The sequence below is a fragment of the Dreissena polymorpha genome, chromosome 2 (assembly GCF_020536995.1).
Source record: "Dreissena polymorpha isolate Duluth1 chromosome 2, UMN_Dpol_1.0, whole genome shotgun sequence".
NCBI lineage: Eukaryota > Metazoa > Mollusca > Bivalvia > Myida > Dreissenidae > Dreissena > Dreissena polymorpha.
The window spans coordinates 139,022,731-139,035,220 of record NC_068356.1 but is presented as its reverse complement, the minus strand read 5'-3'; the positions used below and the strand labels follow the sequence as shown (position 1 = coordinate 139,035,220).

General features: G+C 35.1%; 1 protein-coding gene across 7 annotated transcripts in view; it reads left to right on the top strand.

Annotated features, from left to right (window-relative positions):
* LOC127869186 (fibrous sheath CABYR-binding protein-like) overlaps nt 1-12,490 on the top strand; it is a 64,588-nt gene that overhangs the window by 13,526 nt on the left and 38,572 nt on the right. For all 7 annotated transcript variants that reach the window (XR_008044469.1, XR_008044468.1, XR_008044467.1 and 4 more), the window contains exon 5: nt 4,681-4,770. Coding sequence is in view for 4 of the 7 variants with exons in the window: in XM_052411521.1 (XP_052267481.1) it covers nt 4,681-4,770 (90 nt within the window). In the remaining 3 variants the exon portion in view is untranslated. The remainder of the gene's footprint in view (nt 1-4,680; nt 4,771-12,490) is intronic.

The following is a 12,490-nucleotide window of genomic DNA, read 5'->3' as shown; positions in this document are numbered from 1 at the left end:
CTGATGTTTGTCCAAGGGTTATGGCCTTATCCTTTCTACTGAACGACAATGTGAATGTAGGCTGTCCAATCATTTTCTGCATGATTTTGCATCCAACAGACTTATATTCGTGCACGTTCACACCTTCATCAGCCACAACACCAGTAACAACATTCCTTAACGAAGAGTCTGGCGAGAAAGGTGACCATGCAACAAGTTTTGCACTGATCTCCTCCAGGTCAGTAGCATCCCTTTTCATCCTTGCCTCCGTCAGGTCTTTGTGCTGTTCAGATGTCGAGTACGACAGGTTCGTGAACTCCTGCATTGCGATGTTGTACTCCGATGTTATGGGCCTTGACATGGTCCAGATGGCTCTCTGTTCTTCAGACATTCCCCCTCCGTGTGTCATACCTCCAGTGGTCTTCAACGACCTCATCAATGTCGTCTCGATGACAAGATCTGAGCTAAGGCCTGCCCACAACTGGTTGCTCCGACGGATGACATGAAAGCCCTTTTCGAACTTTCTGAAAAGGTCTGGGTGTTTGATGTCAAGCTGGCCCATCTCTTGGACATAGAAGTATGCTGATTTCAAGTAGTTGTAATGCCCAGCTGCGGCGAATATCGGCAAGCAGTCGGAAACAGCGCGTAGGTGCATCAGCCAAGAACCTGTTCGATCTGCCTTCATCAGTGACCTAGCAACTTTTACCATGTTTTGATAATTCAGCCACAACCGACTTGTTTTTGACCTAGCACTCAGTTCTGTCTTCCTTTTCTCCAGCTCTTCGTCTATTCGACTCAGGTTTTCTGATGTTAACACAGTTTCTAATGTTGCCTCACCATTCAACAGCGCACTATACATCCCTTCAGACTCTTCAACCACTGCTGCGAATTCGGGACTACCATCTGCCATCTCTGACACCATCATACGGTTAAGACATCTGTCTACAAGAAGATGACCACGGAAGGCTCTCTGAACCGATTTGCCGGTCAGCATATGGGCTACAGAATTGTCACCATAAACTGTCCTTAGAATCTCCTTGAGTCCCGTGCCTTCCATCAGTGTACCAATCGCTCCTAGCAGGTTCATGAAGGTGTGGAAGCCTCCTAGCAACAGAACAATGGATTTGAGATGGCTTCCTGGCGGTGAATCTAGGACTATCTCTTGTGCCTTCCAATATAGGGGCTGGTCGAATGTGACTACTGGGTCAAGATGGTGCTTGTAAGCAAGACGACAAAGGAACTCCAATGTTGATAGAATACATGTCTTGTCGCCGGAGTACATGTCTATCATCGGTAGGTACCTGATTGAAGACTGGCCTGGGTGATCGTTTCCCTGGTAAATAATGTGCATCATCCCCTGCCAACCTGGAGTGGCCTGTTTGAAGTTGAACGACAACTCCCAAAGCAGATCAACCCTGGTGTCGCATTCGGTGAGATCAGGAAGTTCATTGAAAGTGATTTCTCGACGAACGTGTCTGGCAAAGCGATGATCTATTATCGCAACCTTTGACTTCTCTACAATGTTCAGTTCCGTTGTTCTGTGCCTAGGGATGCAAAGGTCTGTCCTCTGTCCTGGCGTCAAGGCAGCAATCATGCCCATCCCGTGAAATGTTCCTTTCCCATCAATTGTGAGAATGTTATGATCCACATTGTCTGCTGCGAATAACAAGGCCATGTTCAACGCATCAATATCCTGGCCAAGCATATTTGGTACAGCACAATTTGCGGCATTCATTTCAAATCTCTGCATTTCGCTATAGGAAGAGCAGAACCCCATCTGACACAAGGTATCCACAAGAAACCTAGACCGATTTAAGTGGTGCATTTGCACTGAAAGGCCAATCTGCAAAGGGGCAAGGACAGCCCTTGGTCGGACTGCCTGTATGATTGCATGACCTATGCTAGCAACTTTCTTTTGTGTGTCTTTACCAACAAACAAGGCCGTTAAAACAGAGCGGAGTGATTCTGGAATGTAATCAAGGGCGGCCTGGAGTTTTAGTTCTTCTGTAGTCGGGTACTGATCCTTAACGGTTGGCACATTTGTCTTTATGTCACTTTTTATTAGCCTTGCCGCGGCCTCAAGTACTGCTCTCTTCTGTGACTCTTCATCACCTTTTTCCTTCGTACTGTTGAAGTATGATCTGAGGATGTGTGACGTTTTCTCTCTCATTGTCACTATGTCATCTAAACCTTCTCCTTCTGCAATATATATGCAATTTCCATACCGTTCTTTCAGCTGGCTTTTTAGGTACTGATTACCATAGGGGAGGGAATCGGCCATAGATAAATACTCTTTCATTTTACACCTAAGGTCAGAAACAGTCAACTGTTCTTCATCATTCATTTCAAGGTATGCACACATCCTTGAGAAGGCCTGTTCTTGGTCCTCATCCTTTGGCCTTCCAGATTTCCTCCGCTTTGGATCAGGCTGAGTCAAAAACTGCAGGGGTACATCACGACCACACCTGAAATGGCTGCTGCAAACGTTATGATACACACAGTCTGCAGCGTGAAGATCACCATGATAGTATTCAATTCTACCTTTCACTTTGAAAGACCACTCGTCGCAACGGCTTTCACAGCATTGCAATATTGTCTTTGCAAAGATATCAGTTTTCACATGACTATAGTCGGCACTTCCTTTCTGAACATTAGTGCCACAGAAAAGACAGTCGGTTTGGCTATTGAATGGACCTTCAGACACCCTAACACTCCTTTTCGTAGTAGTGGTACTGGATTCACCGCCCTGTTTCCTCTTTAAATGAAGATCAATTTCAACACTGTTTGTGTACAATTTGCGACATTTTGTATGCACTATACAGCCTGCGGTCACAGCAAGGGTGTCACCTCTCCGAACACTAGCTTCATTGATCCCATCAGCACCCTTTTGGCGAATCTTGACTACATCACCTCCATCTTCCACTCTGCAAATGGGACAGATCTGGTCACTGTGGGATGCACTCATCTTGTACCTGGAAAAAGAAAAAAAGAAATTAATACACGTACGATTAATTAGTGTCCTTATAAAATAACCTGTATATCAAAAGTAGAACATTAAGACCCCAAAATTTGAACAAAACTTCAAAAGACTTTTACGTAACATGATATAATTTCTCAGTTAAAAGAAAATTTAATATACCAACTTACCCATTTATATGTATAAATCACAAAAAATATCCAATGTTGAATAAAGATTAGAAGCACTTTATTTTGAAGAAAATGTATGCTTTATAAAATAGAAATACAAGGATTAACTTTGCAATCGAATTAATTTTAATAGAAATCAATAATAACATAATATCAACTACAGCAAAGCATGATAGTTAAATGCACATACAATCACTCACGCTTATCTAGAGGTATATCCTCTCTACCTACTCTATACTCTCTATGCTCTCTACTGTCTGTCTGTCTGTCTTTCTCTCTCTCTGCTATGCATTCACACACACTAAACTATCACATCAAAATCACCTTTCTAGGTTGAATAGTAATTGAGATATGGCGCAGTGGCAAATGTTTAGTTTAGTTCTTGTATGGAAAATGAGTCAATGTCTATAACACTATTTTTTATATTATATTTCCAGTGTACAAAATTTACATTTACCATTATATTTTTTACTTATAACCGTTTGAGTAAATTGGCAGCCCTATTGGGACGCCATCTTGGATTTGTGAATAAATAATTAACTGCTGGTAATTTAATTGCTTTCTTTGAATTCCTTGACCCCTAAAACCTAGGGTTAGACACCAAAACCACCTTCCTATGTTGAATAGTAATTGAGATATAGCGATTTTACGCTCTTGGCGGCCATCTTGGACGCCATCTTGAAAATTACCTTTTTCCGGATGTCAGATTCTACTAGATTTTTAGTATGTTATTTAGCATGCCTAAAGGTACCAAAAACAATTGAGAAACCTTTTGTATCAATTTTTTGGGGGTTTGAGGGATTTTTTTCATATATTGACCCGTCTAAATGATGTGTTGCAGTATTAACCCTGGGTGTGCAATGATGTGTCGCAGTATTAACCCTGGGTGTGCAATGATGTGTTGCAATCTTGCCAAAAACATATAGCATCACCCTGAGCTGTTTATATTTTGGTAAAAACACACATTGTAGCCCTAGTCATAGCTGTATAAGGCTATGAGAGTTAATATTATCAAAAGATTGTTAAAAGGAATATGAACAGTGCCAAGAATGTTTTAAAAAACCATTGGCCTCTTGGCTGCAGCAATTTCAAGCTCGACGGGATAACAGCACATGGTTTTACTGAGTCCCATCGGATGGCATCCTAACATATTGTAAATATGATCTGTTTAAAAGTCAAAGTATATTGATGAAAAATTGTACACTTTTTGAAAGTTAGCTTGATTTTTTAATTTGTGTATTTAGGAAATATTTTAACAAGTAATATAAATCAATGAGAAATTATAATATTAAAATTTTGGTCTGTGAGGCATTATGGTTTGGATTATAATTTGTTTAATAAATTATAGTTGGAAATTCTATGGTCGCAAACAGGTTTTGTTGCAGATTGGTATTGGATCGACTCTGAAAGTAAAAAGTGTCTGGAATGTTTACTGTTCTGTCCATTTAAAAATTAAATATAGGAGAGTCACCATAGTAAAATAATATGCACATTTGTCAGGTAGTCAAATTTGCTGAAAGAGCCAACAAGTTAAGAAAAAAATGTTTTCTTCAGTTTAAAGACAACCAGTCATGTCCTGTCTGAACATGCAGCTGCTATGGCGGCCAAACTTGAGCTTTTGCAAGAGAAAAGGCAGAAACAAAGGTTTGTGTTTGTTTGTTACCCATGTAAAAAGAGGAATGCTCAAAGTATTTTTTTATTATAAATTTTGATTTCAATGAATATTGTTTTTTCGTAAGGAGAAAACGCTTTCTTGTCTTTTTATCTCCCTTTGTTGTTATACAACTGTGGTATTTTAGTCTTTATCTCTGCGGAATATTGAGTACTTAAATTCATTGCTCAGTTTAAATACCAGTAACTCTTTACATCTGGACTCGGTTCATCTTTCTCTCTGCACATGGTTTCCACTCTCTTACTCAACAAGTTTTCATCTTATTGTCTCCAAACTTTCTGAAAAAATTAACTAGTATAAAATGGAAGCTATATTAACTAACCAGCCAAATCTTTACTGAATTTCTATAAATATGATGCTTTGATGATTTCTGCTCTTTAACTTCCCTTTACGAAAAAGTCTAGACAGACTGCAACCAGATGATGTACAAAATAAATATACAAAATGTTTAAAGAATCTTTAAAGAAAATAATCTGCATCCATTTCAAATTAGATGAACCAGATTTTATCAATATAGACGAAGACTGAATTCTGTGCAGATTTCACGAACTATTTAAATTAAGCAGATATTGTTCTGAGCAATAAATAAAATCTAGGCAGAATTAAATCTACAGAACTAAACTGTGTGAATGGAATTCTATGCATAATAAAATCTGTACAGAAAAATGTAGCAAAAAGTTAAGTAAAATATACTGACTGTAAATATTAAACATTTTTATTAAATGATATTATGACATGTTTTATGCATATATTTCAATCTGCTATATACATGTATCACACAAATTTGAATTATCATATATTTCAAAGCTTTCTTTGATTCCTATATGTATCTTGCAAAATCATAATGACCTATGGAGAACAATTTTCTTGTAAAAATGCCTTGTGACCTAACCCTTGGACCTTATGAATAATTTTAACACTATCAAAGATAATTAACTCAAACTTAGAATACTTCTTTATGACAACAAGACAATTATTTAGGTCAATGTGCATAACTCTGTCAGCATTATTTTTAGAGTAATGCCCCTTTTAATACTTAAAAAATTGAAAATTTGGTTAAGTGTTGTGTTTTGGTCCACTTTATTCCTAGACTATCAAAGCTATTGCTTTCATACTTGCAACACTTACTAACTATCCTAAGTGGACTGTGCAGGCTAAGTTATGTAACTCTGAATGGCATTTTGAGAGAATTATGACCCCTTTTATACTTAGAAAATTTAAAATTTGGTTTAGTTTTGTGTTTTGGTCCATTTTACCAGAGACGTAGATCTACGTCCCTGATTTTTATCCTAAAGTATCATTGCTATTGCTTTCAGACTTGGAACACTTGCTTACTATCATTAGGGGACTGTACAGGACAAGTTGCATAACTCTGGTTGGCATTTTGATGGAATTATGGACCTTTTTTGACTTATTAAGTTTGAATATTTTGTGAAATTTTGTGTTTAGATGCACTTTACTTCTAAAGTATCAAGGCTATTGCTTTCAAACTTCAAATACTTTCTTATTATCATGAGGGTACTGTACCTGGCAAGTTAAATTTGACCTTGACCTTTGAATGACCTTGAATCTCAATGTCAAATAAATAAATTTTGCTTAAATTGCCATAACTTCTTTATTTAGGATCAGATTTGATTCATACTTTGACATGTAATAAATGACAACACACCCACATTATTCCCCGCTCTCCAATCCCCCCCCCCCCCCCCCCCACACACACACATTATTTATTTTTTGAAACATGGTAAAAAACACACAAATATTAATTGTTATTATTTTATTTTTGAAAGACCGTCCAACCATCCCACCCTTGCTATTGCTATCAAGCTTAAAATATAATCTTATTAGTTTGTTTTATGTCTTTACAAATGTTCAATAGATTGTGGAAAATATACCTGAACTCAGAATTGTCTATAATGTACCACTTCTTTAAAACATAAGTGATCAATATGTTTCAATTATGGTCCTCTTCCAGTTAGAATATGACTATATTACCTTGACATTATTGAATATTGAATATGAATAATTTCCCCATGATGGCTTACGTTATACTGTCTTCTGACAACTCTTGTGATGATTGTTATGTCAAAGCATTCTCTACATATTTTGCGGTAACAAAGATCATGTTACAATGCGACTCTGACATTGATTGGTTGACCCTTAAAATCAAAATACTTTTTTTCTTTCTTCTCAAGCAGGCATCATATTAACTTAATAAATGGAGGTCAGATTGTTCTCTAGACATTGCATTGTGGATTCCTTATGGACCTAAGATATCATAGACTCTGAAAAGGCGCAAGGGTTCTAAGGCCAAGGAGGGCATGATTAAACATTTTGTGAAAATACCCTTTAAAAATAACTGTTTCTATCCTTGTTAGCCCTAGAGTCGGGTTGAAAAGATAAGGAATACAACATAACTACGTCATGCTCTTTCACCTTCAAAATAATCCTCAAAATATTCAGATTATGCATTAATTTACCGTAATTACTCTTTGTTTTTGGACACTTAAAAATAATTTAAAAAAATTGTGTCCTAAAACTTAGATACGAAAATATTAACAAAATACAGGGGTGGAAAATTGAAGTGTCCGAAAATAACAGTAGCGTCAATTGTATCAAAGACTACTGGTAATAGCAAGCGCTTGTAAAATACCATGCCGTATAGTATAAATGACTGTTATATATGTTTGCACTGCATTTTAAATAATTTTAAATGCTTAATTTATTTGACAGAAAGTTACTACAAGGTTGTACTTTGACCAACGAGTTCAAAGATGAGCATGTGATGTACCGATACTCGCTATTATGAACCTCTAATTAATGCAATAAAAAAGCAAACTATGATTTCTTTGTTTGTTCATTTCAGATAGTTAATTGTTGTCTAACACCTTCCATTGTTTTTAAAACTTGCAATAGTGTGCATCATACTTTGAAGCATTTAGTATTTGTCACAGTTATTTTACTGAGAAGGGGTAGTACCATTGCGGTAGATAATTGAACTGTTAATTGGCACTACCACTGGTAATTGTCATAACGCTTATGCTATAGGGCTAAACCGTTGTTTAATACTGGTTTACAAGGTTATTTACCCAGTAACGCAAATGTAAGGGTCTGTTGGCCTCAAGCATGCACCTGCCATGTTTTTTTATGTTAATCTTGATGTAAAACCCCATGATGGAAGTGTCATTAGATATCAAAAACAGGACCGAAATTTGGTAAAATAGCGCTGTAAAATATACTGCCTGAAGACTTAGAGACATTAATTATGGACAAAAACTCGTGTGTCCGAAAATTAAGAGTCACCAAAAATAATTTTTTTTGCTTAAAAAGGGGGTGTCTTAAAACTTAAGAGTGTCTGAAAACATAGAGTTATTATGGTAGATGTGCATTAGAAGGAGCCATTCATTTTGTCACTGTCAAGTTTTTATCATAATGAATGATTTTTTAAGACAAGTTGTTCAAGCCATATGCACATCTTGAACATTAGTCAGGTGTTTTTCTTTTGTAGCTGTAGCCAATTATAGGCTAACTTGTCTTTGAACAATTCATTAAATTTATGCAGATTTCCCACAAAAAGAAACCAACCATAGAAACTTTAATTCTTCTATTGGTAGCATTACATAGAATTTGTCACTAAAATTTGTTTTTCACTGGTTATTTTTCCCTATATTGAAAAGCTATCGCCTGATCCCTAAATTTGTCCCCAAAATTACCGTAAAGCCTGTTTGTGGTTAAGTTATTTTAAAAGGACTGTCAACCACGACGATGAAGAAAAGAAAAGTTCTAAAATACCGTATATTTTACAATTATTAGTTTATATTGATTAAAAATTGTTTATGTACTGGTCGTGTACGCAATTCCGGCCTGTACGATAACTACGTTCATGATCTAAACACACATATTTTGATTATTTTTAGAACAATCAACTTGAAAACCCACCCTATTCTCAATATTTTGCAAATTGAAGAAGCATATCACTATAACGTCTGCATTTAAGGGGCCTTTTCACAGATTTTGGCATGTTTTGAAGTTTGTCATTTAATGCATTATATTGATACATGTAAACATTGGATCTAAAAAGCATCAGTAAAAAATCAAGAATAAAATTTAAAAAAGGGAAAAAAAGTAGCCCGCAGCAGGGCTAGAACCAGTGACCCCTGGAGTCCTGGAGTAAAAACCAAACCAATTAGACCGCTCAACCATCCTGCCAAGTACGAATGTAATACGTATTTTATGCTTTATATAAGCAATCTTCTTAGTTTCACAAAATTAAACAACAACAACAGAACTCTCCAAATTATTCAATCGTTTCGCGTTGCAACGCTTTATAATTTTCAGGTTTTTAAATCGTCAAAAGATGCATTTAATGGCTATATTAGACCAGGGTAAAGGTTCAGTATTACTGTTTCCTCACAAATATCATATCTAAAACGAAAATTTGCGAATCTGAAACAACTTAAATTCAATTTTGTCAATTTACCAAAACGTGAAAAGATCCCTTTAACATGTCTCAAACATAACACAAAATATTGCTCACATGGTTAAAGTGACATCATCATACATGTTGTGTGTGTGTGTGTTTTTCAGAGTTTATTTACAGGTCCTACTGGCCTCTTCACGAGGTTACGGTAGCCCGACCTGATATACATCATCATACATAGTGAAAATTATACTTATATAAGAAAAATAAAATAAAATATATTTGATAAAATTATTATTATTTCTATCTGATAAACTTTAATTAAGGTATTTTCAATTAATTGTATAAAAACACATTTAAAACATAAAAATCAGGACCTAAATATAAACTTTTAATATATAAATTACCTCCCTTAAATATAAGCGTTTACTAAAAATTGTCACTAAAGTCAACTTTTTAAACAAAATGTTGATACTTTCTTAGCTATGTTAGAAAAAATTGATAAAACTATTAAAAATTAAATGTTTTTTTTATGAATTTGCAGTTCCCCATTAACAATACCTGTTTATATTTATAAAATAGGAAGGGGGAGTAACTGGTATAATAATGTCGCATATATTTTAAGTTTTCAAGTTGAACATTTTGTTTGTGTAAACCTTTATTAATACTCTTAAAATGAGGACATTTGTCTAAAGATATTGCTTTGTAATTGTACCTGCAGATTAAACTGAAAAGAGGCCGATTTTTTAGCTACAATTGCCCTATGAAAATTGATAGTTTATATGTCATTAATTTCTGTTCATAAAAGTATCATACACTTATCTAATTGTATTGAAATTTTCATGCTTGGTGAGTTTTGAACCCAGGATTATATATGTCAAGTTTAGTTTCAACCAAAGATTTTGTTAAAATAGTCCCATAAGTGGCCGGAATTACGTACACGACCAGTATGTTTCTTGAGCCAGCTAACTCAGTTGATTGAGTGCTTTTCTGCCAATCAAGGATTGCATTTTCAATCCCTTGCTTTGCCACATTACTAGCGTCATGTAGTTCTTTCTACAGCTGTTTTCCACCAAACTCTGATTCAAGTAAGCAAGTTGTCAGTTACTTTCTTAATCAGACAAACTCAGTACTGGTAAATAAGCTTACCCAGTGTACTTTGGTTCAGAAACCACAGCGAGATATTTAAATACAGTTGACAATTATGAACAATCCATTAAAACAAACAGGTTTCTTTATCTGTTGTTTCTCTTAGATTTCCCTTCAATAACTAATAGTTTGTTATGGTTTTTACTGGATACTGTGGACTTTCTATGCCCCCAGATCAAAAGATCGGGGGCATATTGTTTTTTTTATGCCCCCGGATTTAAAGATCGGGGGCATATTGTTTTTGGCCTGTCTGTCTGTCATTCATTGTGTGTGTCCCAAAACTTTAAGCTTGGTTAAATTTTTGCAATAACTTTTGCATTAAGGAAGATAGCAATCTCGTGGAGCTGCACATTTTGAAGAAAGGTCCCTTGTCAAAAAATAACCCACTTTCATACCAAAACACACTTAAACCAACATAAAACTGTGTTTTTTTCTGAGTTTTTCTTAGTGGAAGTTGGTTTTTGCTAATAAAAGTGAGTTTTATCTGCGCTAAACTGTGCTTAACTGAGCTTAAAGTTGGTTATTTTAAGAAGATGTGTGTTTAAGCGAGTTTTTTTCTGTAAGAAGTCGGTTTTTTGTGTGTCAAAAGTGAGCCTTTTTATTTATGAGTTGGTTTATGTGTGTTTAAGTGTGTCTTTTTGTTTTATAAGCGAGTCTTTTACAACAGAAGTTGGTCTTTTTTTAAACAGAAGTGGGTTTAAGAGAGTTTAAATTGGTCTTTTTGTTAATAAGTTGAGAGCTGCAAAGAGGCTTAAAGACTCACTTTAACACTCTTTTCAACAAGTTGGTCTTTTGTTTATTAATATAACTCATCAATGAAACAATAATTCTTCAACTGGGTCTTTGTTTGATGTTTATAGCCATAAATAATACAAGTCAATTGTAAAGGGGCTTTTTTTACAGCTTGTTTGCCAATTTCCATATTGTACATTTGTGTGCTCCCCATAATTTTTAGGGAATATTGGATGAAAATGGCTCTTTCAGAACATCACAGGTTCACAGATGGACAACACGTATCACTGACAAAAACTATAACAATGGTCTAGCTTAGTTTTATACATGAAAATGAAAGAGTTTGTGTTTCACTTTGATTTTTTTCTTTATGTTTGTTTTTATTATAAACAATATTTTATGATTGTTTTATGTCTTAATTATTTTTATTTTTTTTAAAACAATCTTATATGATTGTTTATATTTGTTTAAAACAGTATTTACTTGTTAAATCTGCATATTTAAATAAAAATGGTATTGAAAACATTATTTTGGAAATAATCTATTTATTTTTGTACATAAGTTATGCAAGATTTTGATATTTTCATATGATACCATCATATCCATTTTCTTAATTTGCAATAAAATAATAAAATGCCAAACATGACCTGTGTTACATAAACTGTCAACAAAATAACAAGACAATACATAAAAACACCCTTATTTCACACCACTAACAATAAACAGATAACAATCTGTCAGGCATTCAGAGCTAAACAGGGTACTGATTATCTAGTGGTAGATAAGGCTACTGATGGGGTTTGCCTAGAGATAAGGCTGTGTGGAATGAGATATGAGGCTTTTGATTGGCTAGGAAGAAAACAACAACTTTTGAAAAACAACCTGGTGTCAGCAATTGAATATTGAGCTAAATTACTAAATTTGCTAAATTTAATTCAGCAACATTAATATAAAGAAGTGAAAGACTTATAATGGTGAAATTCTGTCAGCATGAAGTATTGTGTGATGAAAACAATGTGTTTTTACTGCAACGTGGAAATCAACAATAAGTTGGTTGGAAAGGAGGTTGAACTGCCTGTTGTTTTTTCAGCGTAAGCTGCATAAGCCAGATTTCACCTTAGCCTGACCTTTGTAAGTGTCCAATAAAATTCCAATAAAATTTCCCGCGGCTAGGTACGAATGAATACACTTCATTTATTCCATTGGCTGATTTGAGTATACCACCAGAACATTGGAAACATATCCGCGTCTTTGTAACACTGTTTTACTGTATGAAACAATTTTATCTCGAATGAAAAGGCTTAATAGATAGAACAGTTTTACACTCAATTCTCGACATCAATACAGTTTGTGCGTACACCTTTTATTTTCAGAGTATTACCAGCGCAAGA